This window comes from Peromyscus maniculatus, chromosome 1 (genome assembly GCF_049852395.1).
Source record: "Peromyscus maniculatus bairdii isolate BWxNUB_F1_BW_parent chromosome 1, HU_Pman_BW_mat_3.1, whole genome shotgun sequence".
NCBI classification, from domain to species: Eukaryota; Metazoa; Chordata; class Mammalia; order Rodentia; family Cricetidae; genus Peromyscus; species Peromyscus maniculatus.
Window position 1 is genome coordinate 151856523 of NC_134852.1, and position 17607 is coordinate 151874129.

Here is a 17607-nt window from a genome sequence, read left to right on the forward strand (position 1 = left end):
TGGGAGCATCAAGAGCCCATGCTGGGAGGATCCCACACACTTCCTGGCCAGCTGGTCTTGATTCATCACATCACCAAGTAAACTGTGGCTCATCACTAGGATGATTCTATGGCCAGGAGGCAGGGTGGAGCCAGGGGACACAGCCCACGTGAGTTCAGCTTTCATGGGGTAGAAGGGAAGAGAGGTGTCCAGTAAGTGTGTGAGAATTCATGTATGCAGTGGCTGTGATAATCAGCTCAGTCATGCTGAGTCCGTCAAGTGAAGGGACCAGACCAGGCACCCTGAACCTCAGTTTCTGCTACTGTGAGGGGTGCCATAACTCTAAAGACAGGCAACGAGCAGGCCACTCCCAAGCTTCACTAGGGGCTCTGGTCATATCAAAAAGGGGCACTACTCTGCAGATCCTACCACAGGGCACAGATGGTCTGCCTGGCTGGTAGAGGCAAACATACCAAGCCACTGGCTTGAGGGAAGTGGCCAATCACCCCTGTCTCAGGGCCTTGGCTCCATCCACAGATGGAGCAGATGGTTAGGTGGCTGAACCATGTCTCACTTGGAGAGGACTGGGGCTCTGTGCTGGAGGCTAAGGTAGGCTGGCAAATCATCCTGAGACCCTGCTTGGATTCTCACAAAAAGGGCAACTGAATCCTAAAGAACTGAAGAAGCTGACCCGCATCTCACCAGGTGAGCATCTGCCCTGATGGGGCCATTAGTAGAGGAGCTTGTGGTGACTGACATGAAGGGGCTGCACCCTGCTAAGCTGTGTTCTTGGGGAGCAGCTGGACCTTAGCCAGTATGTCCCCTAACACCCTTCCCTAGAATCTAGGGCCTAGATGCTGTCCCTGGCCTGGGTGCCTGGAGGACAACGGCTGGGCCTTGTCAGCAGGGGACAGGTCTGTTTGTCTCACAGCTACCTCTCTTATCTGGGTTCAACTCCACCAGAGGGGTTGGACCACAACAGGGAAGAGACTGTGACCCATGGCCCCACGATTCTCTGTGCCGTCAACCTAAAAGAAATTCTGCTTTGGGAAAAAAGTCAGTGAAAACCCTTGTAGAGGCCCTGTCTGACGTTCCCTTAACCCCTTACACTGGTCTAAGGAAATCTGGTGGGCGGGCAGCAGGCAGAGCTGGGCCCTAGTCAGAAGGAAGAATGAGGCTGACAGTGTCAAATGGTTGCTGCCACTGGTGGGGTAGCTGGAAAGGGCAGGTTTGGAGCAGCCCCAGAAGCAAAGCTGAGATGCTCAGTGGAGTACAACCTTCAGAGTGTGAAGACTAACGCTGAGTAAAGGCAACAGGTACAGATGGCAGAAGACTTGCCTGCTGTGCTGCGACCTCTGGTTAACTGTGTCCACCTGTGGCCAAAGCCTAACCAAGCGGGCTCTGACATGAGTGATGCAGCTGGAACTGGTGCTCCCTCATTGAGACCAGGACAAGTGCAGGCCTGTGGGCTGAGTGCACTCACTGAGACCCAGGCGTGAAGATACCTTGCACACAGCAGACCTGGCTGCTCCTACCCAGGACCAGTTCTGGGCTCAAGCTGTATATAGAGAGGCTCTTCCTTGGAACTCCCTTGGCTTCCCACAGGGCTCTGAAGCCAGCCCCAGGCCTGCCATGGGTAGGGCACTGATGAGACCCTCCCCTTCCCAGCACCAGATCTCCTGGGAGGAGATGGCCGGTGGCAGAGCCACCCCTAAACCTGCCCTGTGAGCAGCAACACCTTGAGTCAGACACTCATGGCTCCATAGGTTTAAAGGTCTCTCACACCTCAAGGCAGATCTCCACAGGCTACTCAGCAGATACACAGTCTCCTCTGGGGGCTTCTCATGTCTGTGGTATGGGGCCCCCATAAAGTACTGTCCATTCTATGGAGACAAGAACCACTGACTGATCTGCTACGTGTCCTGGCAGAGAGGTTCATGCCTGAGGTCTAAATTTGGTCAGTGAAAGCCACTTAAAGCCAGGGTGCCCATGTCACGGCCTGGGGACCTTGAGGCGAAGGAATCCTTCACCCCAGCATGGGTTGTCAGATGATGCTTGCAGTTTGGGAGAACAAACTAAGTAGAAAGCGTAAGATCTGGGAATTGGAGCTAGCTCAAAGGCTTGACACATGAGGATTGTCATGAGACTGAAGCCAGCCTGGGCTACAGAGTGTGACTACCTCCAAAACAAAAGAAAACAAGAAGAAGAAGAAGGAGATGAGGAGGAGAACACATAGTTTCTGTGAATTTTGGCAGCAGGGAAAAGAAGAGCCACAGTACTGGATTCATCCTGTCTTGCCACCTTGCCTTGTACACATCCCAGGGGGAGGAGACACACAGGACGAAAGGATGAGATCTCTTCACTTTGGAACGACGTGGCCTGGGAGGGGACCCTATGAACAATGTCACCTGGCAGCAAACAGAGTGTGTATGGGCTGGGAGCAGCAATTTGCTCTACCTGAGACTCAGGTCCAACTGCAGTTGACAGTGACATCAGTAAAACAGAAACTTGGTGCCTTAGTGCCAACAGCAGAAGGTGAAGGCAGAAGGTGAGGGAAGGCTGAGCTGAAAGCATAGCATTTCCAGAAATAAGGGTGATTACCCCAGATTCAGGCACTGGAAGGAGAAGACCCCATAGGACACCCCTGAAGAGGAAGCCCATCTCACCCTGCGCTCCTAGAAAGCTAATTCTGAGTCAAGAGTGGACAGCACACAGTTGAGGCATGACCATGGGCGTGTAAAGGGAAAGGCTCTAAGGGGTGGGGTAAGGAATAAGTGTAGGCAGCTTGTCTGCAGAAAGGGGTCAGATGTTATTGGGGGTGAGGTGAGACCAGGAAGGGCATTTTGTGGATCTGAAAGCCTGGCAACAATGGAGTAGCAGGAGCTGTGCCCACTTCAGCAGTTCTGAGCCAGAGGTCTCCCAAGAAAAGACTCTAGCAATCACCAAGCATAAAACTACCTGTAGGCAGCAGGGCCTGTGGGGGGGGGCACTCTTGCTCTGTCCTAGGTTTCTCTCCCTGCAGACCAGCCCCACAGACCAGAACCAAGGTGAGGGCTGATGCTCCTTGAGAAGGACCCCTGAGGCAGGAGTCAGCTGTGCAGTCAGTGCTGCGGCTGGCTCTGCAGCCGTGAGGATGGCTGTGTGAGGAAGTCTGACTGGTTATTTATTCCAGTCTGGGGGAAGTGGCCCTGCTGAGTGGGCATCTCGACTGCAGCCCTGACAGGGGGAGGCTGGGCAGGCAGCATCTTTCTGCACAAGCAGGCTGGCAAAAGCAATCAGCTGGCCAGGTCTAGCCCCGGGAAATCACTTTCTTTGCCCAATTGTTTCCCTTGGGTAGGCCCATGTCCTTCAGCTTGTCTCACAGGAACCATCAGCAAGATAAGGAATGAGAGGTAGTGCCTTCCTTCCCTAGCTAGGCAAATCTGATGGGCCAGGAGGCTAAGAACAGTCTGTGTAGATATGTGTGCTCCCAAGTGGAGCAGCAGTAGTCTTCATCTGTGTGGCGATCATGTCTAGTTTTTGTCACACACATCTTCAGGCACAGGGCATAGCTGTGAAAGGTGCTTCAACATTTTACCGGAAAACAGCAGGTGGCCGGCCACCAAGGCCTTGACCAGCTTCCCACCCTGTCTGCCCCATGTGCCATGTGCAGGGTCCTTCTCAGTCAGCAACTGTACTCTACCTTGTCTGCGATTAGACCTAGGCTCATGACAAAAAGCAAGACCAACACTGTGGGCCAGGAGAACTCAAGTCTGTGATGAACCCCTGATGCTGGGACCAGTTGTGTGGCGACAGAAGAGTACAGATGTGTAGGGAAGACAGAACCCCCATCCATGACTGTGGAGCATGCCCCCCCCCCCAATAATGCCTACCGTGGAGAGGCCAATGGAAGAGTGGTTGGATGAGAGGTGGCCTCAGCTTTGAGGAGTGTACCGCTACAAAATACAAACAACCAGGGGCCGCAGAAGTGTTCCAGCCTTCCACTCCCTGCAAGCTCTGCTACAGGCCAACCAAGTCAGCTCTGGCCTTGTCCAGGGCTAAGATGGAGAGAAACCTTGAAGCAGAGACTGGGTAGAAAGAACATTAGCACTCGGCACAAGGCAGGTAGCCTGGCTTCTGTTCACCTGCCCTTGGTGATGTGCACTGCATCCTAAACAGAATGTCCTACAGAAACCCTCAGAAAGCTGCACCCAGTGGGCAGTGACAACCAAATCTCAGTTCCTGGACAGGATTCTCCATGGAAAACCACTTGGAAAGTGGTTAGTTTAAATGGCTTCCTTTTGTTCGAAATAGGGTCTCAGTACATATCTCTGGCTGGCCTGGAACTTGCTACATAGACCAGGCTGTCCCAAAACTCACAGAAATCCACCTGCCTCAGCCTTCCAGGTATTAGAATTAAAGAATTAAAGATATGCACCATCGTGCCTAGTTAGGGTTCTTTTTTTTTTTTTTTTTTTTTTTTGGTTTTTCGAGACAGGGTTTCTCTGTGTAGTTTTGGTGCCTGTCCTGGATCTCTCACTCTGTAGACCAGGCTGGCCTTGAACTCACAGAGATCTGCCCCTAGCTCTGCCTCCTGAGTGCTGGGATTAAAGGTGTGTGCCACCAATGCCCAGCCTAGTTAGGGTTCTAACCAACTAGCTGACCCTAGAACAAAGACTGGCCCAGATTTGTAAGAATGCTAATAGTGGGGCTGGAAAGATGGCTCAGAGGTTAAGAGCACTGATTGCTCCTCCAGAGGTCCTGAGTCCAATTCCCAGCAACCACATGGTGGCTCACAACCATCTGTAACGAGATCTGGTGCCCTCTTCTGGCCTGCAGTCATACATGCTGTATACATAATAAATAAATAAATCTTAAAAAAAAAAAAAAAGAATGCTAATAGTGAAATTCAGTACATCTAACACCCTCAGAGGGGGCTACACAACAGTCTCCACCCCCTCACTGAGAGAGAAGTCACCAGTGGATGCCAACCAGTACTGACCCAGAAGTCAGAATTCACAGAGGGAGACCACAATGAATCCACAAAGGTGTAAAATAAGAACTAGAAAACTCATAGATATGAGACAAAAAGAACCAGGATGGAGTTAATAGCAGAGAGGGAATGGCAAAAGAAACGAGCCTGGGAGATAGCAACAGAAAGCAACCAAAATCAAAAGAGAAACATCTGAAGTCTAACTCATCTCAGGAGCCAAGGGGCAATCTAACCTGGCCAGCACACACCACACACATTCTTGTCTGAGGGAGCAGAGAGGGAGGAAGAGAGTAGAGGAAACTACCAAATGCTTTCCAAACCTGGTAAAAAGTGTGAGTGTGGCTGGGCGGTGGTGGCACAGGCCTTTAATCCCAGTACTTGGAAGGCAGAGGCAGGTGGATCTCTGAGTTCAAGGTCAGCCTGGTCTACAGATCAAGTTCCAGGGCAGCCAGGGCTACATGGAGAAACCCTGTCTCAAAAAAGGAAAAACAAGTGTGAGTGCAGAGTCCATGGAGAGCTCGATGGACACTGAGCACAGGCGGGCAGACTGAGGTGATCAAAGTGCTGAGACCCGGCAGCTAGTTCTGCAGCTTGGTGCAGTGGGGAGATGAGTACACAGGAAAAGCGCAGGAGAAAGTGGAAGCAATACTGTAAAACAGAGAGATGCTTGGGCTCACACTATTAAAACCACAGAGCCAAGATGTTGGAGGAGACCCTAAGTGCAGGAAATGATGAACCCAGAAAAGGAAGAGGCAGTCCTGGCCAGGCCCACATGACAGACACTGCCCAGAGGAGCCATGTGCTAAGTCACGTCAAACCCAGCCGGCCACCTCCAACCCTCTCTCCAGTGGCTGGACAACTGTACCATGGAAGCAGACCTTGGCTATGGCACCGACACTGTGGGGGAGGTGCTAGCTCTCATGGGTCTGGGTTGTGTCCAACAGAGAACTGGGACTTTCTATTCCATCCATATCTCAGACCCCAGTCTGCCAAGCCCAAAAGGACCTACCCCTAACCTTCTCAGTCCCAACTTTTCTCCCTTTCCAGGGACTGAAACCCATACCTCTGACTGGCCACACCTGGAATGTGACCCAGAGGGTCCTGGGCTCACCTGGCCCCAATGACAGGCTCACGGGCATCCTTGGAGGTGGCGTAATCCATGCCGTAGAAGTTCAGCCCCAGCAGGATCTTGCTTCGCCACTGTGACTTGGGGTCTAGGACCTGGACACAGGCTCGAATCCATGACAATGGAGCATTAGGGCCAGGCCTGCAAGTTCAGTGGAGAATGGGGACACTCTTAGCAGTCGGCAGGAAGCTCTGTGTCTGACTCCAGTCCTCTAGGTTATCCACGTGGGCCCATTTCCTTCTGTGTCATGGCAAATGCCTCTCAAGAACTGGGAAGCCAGGTGTAGTGGCACACACATATAACCCCAGCACTCAGGAGGCAGAAGCAGGCGATCTCTGTGAGTTCAAGGCAGCCTGGTCTACAAGGTGAGCTCCAGGACAGTCAGAGCTACACAGAGAAATCCTGTCTTTGGGGGAAAAAAAAAAAAAGAGTTGAGAAGAAGTTGGACATGGTGGCACACATCTGTTAAAAGTATAAGGCCAGCCTTGATATAAAGTGAGTTCAAGACCAGCCTGGAATATAAAGTGAGACCCTACAGAGAAAAAAAAAAATCAGGGCTGGAGAGAGAGCTCAGCAGTTAAGAGCTTACACTGCTCTTCCAGAGGACCTGAGTTCAGTCCCACCACCTCATCCAGAGGCTCACAAATGCCTGTAACTCCAGCTCCAGGGGATCTAACACCTCTGGCCTCCTTGAGAACCCCCATACATGCTTACACCCCCAAACAGAGACATGCATATGTATAATTAAAAATAATAAAATAAGCCGGGCGGTGGTGGCGCACGCCTTTAATCCCAGCACTCGGGAGGCAGAGCCAGGCGGATCTCTGTGAGTTCGAGGCCAGCCTGGGCTACCAAGTGAGCTCCAGGAAAGGCGCAAAGCTACGCAGAGAAACCCTGTCTCGAAAAACCAAAAAAAATAAAAAAAAAAATAAAAAAAAAAAAAAATAAAATAAAATAAATCTTAGAAAAATGAGACACTGAACACATTACATTTTTTTTTTAAAGGGGCAGAACCATAAACTTATCATTGAGTACCATAGGCAAAGCGTTCCTAGCACTTTTTGATGGGACCAAAATCCCATAGCTCTGAATGTGACAGCGTACTAATGTATAACCTTCCCATTCTTAGAGCAGTAGGAACAGGTATGAAATACTGGGCAAGGAAGGTGGAAGGGTCAGTAGACAAGCAGCTCGGGCCAAGGCCCAAGAAAACAGAGGTAGCAGACATACTATGCCGATGTCACTGGTAACAAAGCTCCACCCAGGGAGAGACTTCCCAAAGAAACACCTCTCCTGACAATGGGGCAGGTACAACACCATCAGCTTCCATCTGGCAGTATTCAGGTGCAGAGAAAGTGACTGTCCATCTATGTTGAGCCACAGAGCCCATAGGCAGATGTCTGCTTGAGAGACCAAGGTGCAGGTCTGTATCTTCCTGAAGACTCACTGTACCTACAGCACCCTACTAGCCCATACTCACTGCTGTGATGTGGAGTAGTCATATGTCATGAGGCTGAAGCCATCTAGGACAGGGGCCAGCTGCTCGAACTCCTTGTGTGTAAACATGCCCAGCTGGTCAGTCCTGTAACAAGACAAGCATACCTACCTTGGGTTACTATGTATGGCCTTCCCCAAGCAGAGTCAGATCAAGCACGCTGTCTGGGATTCCAGCCTATACCCCTTCTCTTCCCTCTAGGAGGACCCTGAGCTACTTTCCCTCAGGAATGGGGGCATGTGCTATTTGGCTGGGGTCATACATCATACTCCACGTGCTAGGATGAAGGCTGAAGTCAAACAGAGATGTCCCTATTTCCTTGCCCCTAGAAGGCTCTAGGGAAAGATGGGCAAAGCTGCACAATGTACCTGGGACTCAGTCCTGTGCCAGAACCTTTCCACAGTGGGAACATATGGGACAGGACAGATTCATGGAAGTCCCTGTTGCCCAGACATGGATAAGCAATTTCTCCATGCCGCCATGCCTGGGTCTCTGCAAACACATTATCTTAGCCTTGTAGTATTAACAGTTGCTTACTCCTGCTCCCAGTCAAATGGGGCCCAAACATTCAATCTAGAAACATGATAAGGACTCTGTAGTGGTTAGAATGAGAAGGACCCCTTCATATACAGGCTCATATACTTGAATATAGTCACCAGTTAGTGGAACTTTTTAGGAAGGATTAGGAGATATGGTCTTGTTGGAGGAGGTGTGTCAATGAGAGTAGGCTTTGAGGTTTCAAAAGCCCAAAAATACCAGTCTGTCTGTCTGTCTGTCTGTCTGTCTGTCTGTCTCTCTCTCTCTCTCTCTGTTTCTCTCTCTGTCTGTTTTTTTCTCTCTCTCTCCCTGCAGTTCAGGATGTAAAGATCTTAGCTACTGTTCCAGTACCATGCCTATCTGCTTCCTATCTGTCATGATGATTATAGATTAATCTAAAACTGTAAGCAAGTCCCCCAATTAAATGCTCTCTTTCATAAGAGTTGCCTTAGCCGGGCGGTGGTGGTGCACGCCTTTAATCCCAGTACTTGGGAGGCAGAGGCAGGAGGATCTCTGTGAGTTCGAGGCCAGCCTGGTCTATAGAGCAAGTTCCAGGACAGGCTCCAAAGCTACACAAAGAAACCCTGTCTCAAAAAACCAAAGGGGGGAAAAAGAGTTGCCTTGGTCATGCTATCTCTTCAAAGCAATAGAATAGTAACTAAGATGTCAGGAACAAGGACAGAATCTCTAGATAGTGGAAAAATACAGACCCCCAATAAGACGGGGAACTAGATCATCTTACAGTCAGGTTGCCTAGCAACAGGACATTGAGTCAGAGCCCTTGACCCTCTCACCCTGTAAACATCCTATACAAACATCCTGTTAGCTTGCCCTGCCTTATGCAGATGACAGCTTCTTGCTCCCCCCACCCTGCGGAACTATATAAACCTTTGTGAAAGGAAATAAAGTGGCACCTTGATCAGAATCTAGACTTGGTGTCTTTTCCTTTGTATCTCCTGTCCCTACATTCCCTCCTTAGGGTGGTTGAGAACCCGTTGAAGCCCTGCAGGCGGGGCACTAAGACAGGCTTCAACATGGAAAAAGCTTGCCTACTCCTACATGGGACCCTCATCTAAGAAGCCACCAATGTTTACAGGCTCCTAATATGTCAGGCCCTGCTGTTTCTAGATCTGATGGCTCATTAAGAAAGGCAGGGGCTGTAGCTAGAGGCTGGCAAAGGAGCAGCCTTTCCTAGCTCTATCCTATGTCAAGGATTCAGCAGTATGGCCAGAGGAAGGCTCAGAAAGGTGTGGCCGAAGCCTTTAGGCAAGAAGAGGCTGCCGGAGGTAGTGGTGCACACCTTTAATCCCAGCACTCGGGAGGCAGAGCCAGGTGGATCTCTGGGAGTTCGAGGCCAGCCTGGGCTACCAAGTGAGTTCCAGGAGAGGCACAAAGCTACACAGAGAAGCCCTGTCTCGAAAAACCAAAAAAAAAAAAAAAGAAGAGGCTGTCAGGGCCTAGAAAGCTCCAAGCAGGGTAGCTAGATGTGGCAAAGTCCCATACAAGGATCTGTAGTCTCACTGAATGCTGGGAAAGAACACTTATCCCTTAAGTCTTATAGCAGTATCAACTAACCCCTAGACACTCACCATGAAGAAAAGCAGGTCTCTACCAATGGGAGGCTAAATCTGCATGGAATTTATACCTTGCACAGGGAGGGGGCATGGATCCTGTCTGAAGGTTTCCTCTTCAGAAGAACCTCTTCTGCTAAATCACACTGTTCAGGCTGCAAGGACACTGACCCCAGGCCAGAAGCTCAGAGGGAACTGTAGACAAGGACTAGTCTTGTCTACAAGGAGTAGACAGTATCTGCTATCTGCTAGATAACAGCCCTGCCCACTGTCTGGACTCCTGAGACCTAGAATGGCACTCCCTACTAGTTGTGCTTCTTGGACCAGCTGACCTGCTAGTCAGATCTCACCCAGAGGTGCAGGCCAGGCCAGAGGGCACCCTGCTAGCTCAAGGCAGCTTACAAAGGTCTGACCATCACTTGCTTCTGGCCAGGCACAGCTGGCTCCAGCGCACAGCGTTGTTTGCTGTCAGCCGACCTTTGGGTTCACAGTCTCTAGGCACAGACCCCCGCACTTGTCCTCACTGTGTCACTGGGACACTCAGAGCAGGGCAGGAATGGATGGGGGCAACGAGAGTTGAGAGCAGGAGCACCTGAAGAACAGGGATGGGTCAGGGGTTCCGACAGACAGACAGTCAGAATACAGGGGACAGGAGTGGGTGGGAATGTTGGAAAGATCATGGGACCCTGTGAGGACTACTTTCCTGGAACACACATTATTCCCAGAGGGTCCCTCATGCAACCTCTCACTGACACAACCCTACTCCATAGGCTGGAGTACCAAGAACCACCCACCTGTCAGAATGGCCATGTTCTTAAGTGGTCATGACAAGACAAAGACTAATAGGAACACAGCCAACACTGTGTTGGCTGAAATGAAGCAGCCCCCAAGATGGTAGCCATCAACAGGAAAGAAGGGATGCCACTGGGCCTCTTCTTACCACCCTCCCCGCCCCCACTCTTCTGGCTCTGTCCTTGGGTGCTCTCTAGGAACGGACCATTCCCCGCTCTGCCTTTGAGGAAGAAAGGCTATGCAGAAGCTGTTGCTAGAGCCATCCCTCCCAAACTGTCCTGCTCCTGCCTCAGAACCCTGGGAAGCCTGGCCACTAAGCTGTTTCTCTTTGATCCATATCACCAGGACAAAAGGGGGACATACATGCTTGAGACACATAAGAACAGCTTGTCAACAAGCCACACACGGCATGACTTCCAATACACAGAACTTACTATTCATGCTGAAAACCTCATGTTCTGAATTAATTTCTAAGAGAGGAAAACAATATAACAAAACACATCACTGTCAGTGCCCGGGTCGTGGACAGGCCCTCTATGCAGGTGACAGTAAAGAAGGAAGGAACCCAGCTCCAGCAGTGAGATACTTTTAAGTGCCCACTAAGGGCTCAAGATGGCGTGATCCCCAGGCTACCCTTCTTTCCAGTGATGAGTGCCTCTCTTCTCCAGAGAGTAGGATTGTAGTGACACTGAGCTAGGCCCCTCCAGCCATGTGGCCCTTTATCCAGACACTCTGTAGCTAAGGAAAAAGCCCAAATGGTGCTGGGGCACACAGTGCAGCTGCAGCCTGCAAAAGTTACTCATGACAAGTTGGGTGGCAATGCACGCCTTTAATCCCAGTGCTTGGGAGCCAGAGGCAGGTGGATCTCTATGAGTTCGAGGCTAGCCTGGTCTACAGGTCTACAGGGCTAGTTCTAGGACAGTCAAAGCCACACAAAGAAACCCTGTCTTGAAAATCCAAAAAAAGGAAAAAAAGCAGTTACCCATGAACATTGTGAGAGCCAGGCATGCAGCCTCACTCGATTACCACCTGCCACCTCAGGGGAGACAGAGGGGCTGTCAACTCTTAATCATGCCCCAGGGTCACCTTATCTCAGCAATGCAGCACCCTTTCCTACTCTGGAGAGCCCAGTACACAAACCTTTGTTCCCTGTCCCTCAGCCCGCAGGGTGTGTGCCTTCCTCCTTCAGCGCCCCTTTAATACCATCTATAGTTGCCAGCTCCACACTGGAGTTACAGCCAGACAGAAGCTGCACAGACTTAAGGACAACCCCGCCTGGAGCTGTCCCCCAGGACCCTAGCCTCCTCTGACTCCAGCCTCTCCATACCCCTTGGTGATCTTCCAGGACAAGCGAGTGGGTGTTTTTGCAGGTTCACTCTACAGTCAGCAGTCCCTGTCGCCCATCTTTCTGTCCTTGTTGTTCCTATGGTCTCTATAATCAACCTAAGAGGTCCCAGGAGGTAAAGAAAGGTGAAGGGCGGGTTGGGGATTGACCTGACCTTTACCTTGCCACACTCCTCACCACCACTCTGGACAGTATGTTACTAGCCCCTGAGAAACCCAAGAAGCTGACTAGAAGCAGACCTGATGTGTCCTCTGTCCCAAGGATGGTGTGTTGCTGGCCCCTGCAGGTCTGGGGATCTAATTAGACTAAGTCTTCAAGGCTGCCACTCTGCCCTGGTTTCTATATTGCTGAGTGTACCCAGGTGACCTTGGAAGAAGTATTCAAGGTCAGCATGGCCAAGGAGATGCCCAATTCTAGGGCAAGACCCCAAGAGTCTTCAGTGCTGTGATAGCCCAGCTGGAGGCCAGCCCTAGAAGCTCTGACCTAACCTACCTTTGGTGACAAAGGATATAAGCGAATTTCCATCTGATGACTAGAAGCCATCCCCCACCCACCATACACACACACCAGAACTGTGTCTTCCTTCCCACAGCAGCCTTTGTTGAGGTGAATTACAACATGACTGTGTCCTGTTGAAGATGCAGGGCACAGGTGCTGACTGGGCTCCCTTGCAGAAGTGGCTCTCTAGCCAGGGGTGGGGAAGGACAAACAAAAGGACAAAAAAAACCACCCCCATGCCCTGGAGTAGTACCAGCACAGCCTCCCCAGAAACCGAGGATCTAGTACCCCACTACACTTAAGGCAGAAGAGTTCATCCCCAAACCCACAGAGCCTCAACTAGCTCAGGGCCCTGCTTCCCCTCAGATGCTGCTGACGCTTGGTCCTTCTTCCAGCCACTGCAGGTTTCCCTCCCTCTGGGTGCCCTCCAGAATCCCTCTCCCCAAGGCCACATAAGGTGAACCGTATGCCTCAGTCACTGCAAAGCAAGTGGTGGAGTCGGCCTCGGCTTCCATGACCCACTTCCAGCAAAGGACTGGGAGCTCAGGTGAAGATGCTTGGGCAGAGGGGTCCTCCTTAAAATCCGGCACTCTAACCCTGACCAGAATCTGAGGGCAGTTTCCACGGCCTCATAAACTGCCCCAGACTTCTGAACTATCCATTCCAAGTTTCCAACCAGCTGTAACACCCCAGCCAACATTACACCAAGAGATCCAGAAACGGAAACCTGGCAGAGGCAGCTGAGAACACAGCTCTGGAGACCCTTCTGGGAGGCTTTGGCCCCGGACCACCTCTTCTCCCCTAGGTCTGCAAGACTACTTGTTCAGCTGAGGAAGAAAATATGGACTATGCTACACCCGCACCAGCCCTAGGCAAGCTCAAGAATCAGGGGGTCAGACGGTCTAAGTGCTTCACACGAAGAAGATGCAGCTTGGAGAGTAACACAGGCCCCAACCCCTGGACAAACCCCTGACTTGAGTTCCTCTCACTGGCGAGGGTGGAGACCTGGCCTGGGATCCACCAAGCCAGAGATGGACATCTCCTCACTTAGCATCTCGTGGTCAGCTCAGCAGACACAGTAAAGGGAGGTGCTAGTAGGGGGTGGTCCTCAGAGTTGAGTTCCAGGCAGGAATGAGGGGCATCCCTGCACAACACCAAGCAAAAGACTTAGGATAAGTAAAACAGAGCCCCACCACACACATATGTTCTACACATTAAAACATGGCCTCATCTACATGGTGAGTTCCGGGCCAGCCAGGGCTACACAGTGAGATGTTGTCTCAAATTTTAAAAAAGTGGTGAGTTAATGCAGTACCTGTCACATGCTTGGGCAGAAGACATGGACACTAGCTTCTGGAGACCTACCCCATGTCACCTAGTGCTACTAGGGGTCACTCGTGGGCAAAGTGGCAGAGAGCCCTCATGCTTTCCACTTTCCAGGTTCCTACCTAGAGTACCAGAGCTCACTGCACTCTGGATCAGGACTCCTGGGATGGGCCTGAATCAACGTGGAGAGCCTGCCGCTCTTCTCAACAGTCCTCAGCTGAGAGCTGACGAAGTTTAGGGAGAAAAGTCAAGGCAGCAGGCAGATATTCAGGCCACACAAAGGCCTTGGCACCCTCAAGGTTGGGATGGGGAAACCACCTTGAGCTGGTGGGTCTTAAGCGTTGAACTGTGTGAGTAGTATCATCTGTAGTGACAGGTGGCACTAGGTGACACAGGGTAGGTCTCCAACAACTAGTCATAGCAAGTATCAACAGCCTAAGCACTGAACTAGGTGCCTCGGAGCCCCAGGGACAGATAATGAGAATCCACGTCTAAACACGTGGATTCTTGTGTTGATGAATTCCTCAAAAGTTTGCCTATATTGAGGGACAAAGCAGGTTAGAGCTGCAGGTCAGCTTCTCCCACCTCACAACCCAAGCAGAAGGTAAACAGCATTCAAAGATTTTTTTTTTGAGAGGGGAGCTCATGCCGATGGAAGAGGTGGGCCCTTGACTAACTGTTTTCCATCCCTAGAGTGCACTTACCCAGGGGTGACTGCAGGTGGGATGACCAGAATGGCCAGCAGCCTGGCCTGGTGCAGCGCCTCAGCCAAGTGAGTAAGCATGTGGATGAGGCCTCTGCAAGAACCAAAAATCAAGGTTAGCGCAGAGTACTGTGGGGTTCCCTGGCACCCAGTGCTCCAAGAACACAGCAGACGGAGTCCAGACAGGACTGTTGCAGAACTACAAGTCCCCTCACAGGGTTTCCCATACCACCCTTCAGTGAGAACCCATGAAGGGGGCTGAGGAAAAGGAGACTATACCCCAGTTGAGTCTGCCTTTCCTCAGATTTGGGTATCCCCAGAGAAGGGGTGTTTTGGGGTCACTTAAGGGCCTAAAACACTGACCCAGAAGAATCCCGGTCACCTTCAGACTAAGGAACACCACAAAATACTTTGAGCAACATACCAGGTAGGTGCCCTTAGGGAGGAAGACGGGGTAGGACACCTGGAGTAAATACCAGAAGAACAGCAGGCAAGAGATGGGGGAACCAGACAAGAAGGTGGAGGAGGCAGCTGGTGGTGTACCCGAAGGACAAATGTCAGCTTCTCTCCACACATGGCCTGGGAGCCCAGTCCTTATCCCTCTAATGGACTGCCTGTGACATGTTCAACACCAGCTGCTTCCCTGAAGGTGGCCATCTCAAAGGATGCAACTCAGGGAGATTCTATTGTTGCTGTGTAGGAGGTCCTCCCTTCCTCTTGTACAGCTGGACCCTCAGGAACAGCTCCATTGGCAGACAGGTTGACAAGTTCCACGAGATCTGCCCCTAGCACATCTCTGCAAATGGTCTAGAGTCCTCTCAGTGGCCAACTACTGGACGGCAATGGCCTCAGTCTCTCTGATGTGGCCCAAATTGATCTATAACTTTTCAACCTGAGTATCAGTGGTTCTAGTATGACAACTCTACCTAGGAGGGGCTAAGGGCACTTAAATCCCAGTTGTCTGTCCTTCTTTGGGCTGGTATACACTTTGCAGGTTGCAGGTGGCAATACACGTATGATACAGAGTTTTGGGGTAGCCCATTCTCACACTTCTGTGACTTGTCACCTACCTGTGCACCACCTATGCAGATGGACCAGGAGAATGCCATCCATGGAAGTACCAGAAACCCCACCAAAGAGGACCCTTCTGCCTGACTGTAGGACAAATGGCAGAATGGTCTTTTTCAAGGACATACAAGATCTAAGAACTAAGAAGTGCCTATGACTGCTCCAGGGGCTTTCAGAAGGCAAATATGAGCCTACCTCATCCCTCTCAAAGGCCCACACTACAGCCACTCTGAACATAGGGACCCTATAAGAGTACCCCACAGAGTTCTAGTGAGACTGGCAGTAGTGGTGTCCCCATAAAGGACTTAGTCAACAGATCCTGCAGGCAGCCTGTCTCTGAGCCTGTGCCTAGTAATGGCCAATGCGTGTGATCAGAAGGCACCGAGCCCAGCTTTAGGGCTGGTACAGTGGGATGAGACCAGTGAGGGGAAGCACAGAAAATAGGCACTTGGTAAGCAGTCTCTCTTCCGTCTTACTGAGGGACTAGCATCTTCCAGGGACAAGATTACCACAGAGCTGACATACCCAAAAATCTACTGCTGCCTCCAATAGCCATCAATTCCCCTGCCACTGTTGCCATCCACATTTTGGGGGAGATTACTACTATAAAACCCTCAGTGTTTACTGAGATGAGCCCTGAAAATGGAATTAACTCCTGATTAAAGCCAGACTGCTGTCCATAGCACTGCCTACTTTAGGGGCTCAAACTGGTACTTCATGGACATTACGGGTTTGGCTCCTTCCCTGAAGAAGAACCTTTGGTGGGGAACCTAAGAAGAGCAGGAAGCTAGGTAGGGCCTGCCCTCATAGGTACCTGAAATTAGGTGGCCCTGAAGGCTGCCTACATAGCCTCTCTTGCCATGACTAGCAGCTTCTGCCTATGAGCAAATGACTGTGACAGATGGCAATCTGAAGAAAAGTTCCCAGAGATGAGTCACATAGTCCCTTGACACATCCACTATGCTCTGGGAAAGCTGAGCAACAGGCTGTCTCCTGAGACAGAGTCACAGGCCCTACCATCAACCTTGGATGAAGGGCAAGCACATATGTACCAAACATGCTGACTTAGCTCTTCAAATCCAAGACAGACAACTACAATAGTGAGAAGTAGGAAATGACAACCGGAGCAGTCGTCTCCTTAAAACATTCCCATTGTGTCTTACCACAGCCTGGTTCACGCTGGGGCAGTGTCCAAAGGAATCACAAACCAGATGGCTTCTGTTACTCGGGAGCCTGGCCACTGCCTATGCCTCAGCCCCATTTCTGCTCTGCAAACAGCTCTCCACTATTTGCTGAACACCAAGGTCTGCTGCTCCTACTTCTACCTCTCCTGCTGCAGACACCGAGACTCCCACTCCTAGACCTCCCTATCTACTGTTAATGACCCATTGGGAGCCCAGACACGATGCAGCTGTGTCTCGCTGCCTACTTAATGTGCTAAAACACAAATGAATTACAGCAAGTCTCTGATTAATAGATCTGCAGTCTCCAGAATTAAAAGAAGGGATGGCTACCAGCAGAGTCAGCTTTGGTGGGACCCTCTGCCCAGCAAGGACACAAAGCTGGGCCTGGAGATGTCACATGGCTGAGAGTTTGGGGCACCTAACCCTCATGTCAGAACTGGGGTCCTTCAGGGACACTGCAGGCAGGTTTCCCATTAACTCAGGAACACACTTCTACTGTGTTGTCCGCTGGGGTCTTTCATCAAGGGCAAGGCCCAGGCACATCTAGCTCTAGGCATAACTTCCCCTGGGCTCTCAGAATGGAGGGCCTGGACATCCCTTCATCAAATGACCTCTTCATTCCCACACCTACAGTGCTTCATCTCAACCAGGACCTCTCTTGAGACCACAGGAGAGTCGTGTGGTGATGCTGCCTCCAAGTGGGCAGAGTTGAGACCTACAGTCTTCTGTATATAGCAAAGCCTCTAAGGGAGCAGAACCTTGTGAGACAGTTAAGGACAAGAGAATGGCTTGGCCACTTCAGAGCTGTTGCATAGAAAGCATAAGTGGAACTCCCTTATGCAGGAAGAGGTGGAGCTGACTCCTCTACTGCCCAAACACCTGGTATGGGCTGCACAAACCTCCACTGAGAGTGTATACCTGGGCAGCACCAGCCCTTTGCAGGGCAAAACGTTCTTGTGTCATCTTCTATAGGGCAGAACTCCCAATCTGGCAGAGCTAGAAAAGGTAGCT

The 17607-nt window shown here is 51.0% G+C and overlaps 1 protein-coding gene across 2 annotated transcripts in view; it reads right to left on the reverse strand.

Annotated features, from left to right (window-relative positions):
- Chid1 (chitinase domain containing 1) overlaps positions 1–17607 on the reverse strand; it is a 37745-nt gene that overhangs the window by 5500 nt on the left and 14638 nt on the right. For both annotated transcript variants that reach the window (XM_006977237.4, XM_042257576.2), the window contains exons 8-10: positions 14346–14438; positions 7558–7659; positions 6063–6218 (exon numbers count right to left, since the gene is read on the reverse strand). In XM_006977237.4, coding sequence (XP_006977299.1) covers positions 6063–6218; positions 7558–7659; positions 14346–14438 — 351 coding nt within the window. The remainder of the gene's footprint in view (positions 1–6062; positions 6219–7557; positions 7660–14345; positions 14439–17607) is intronic.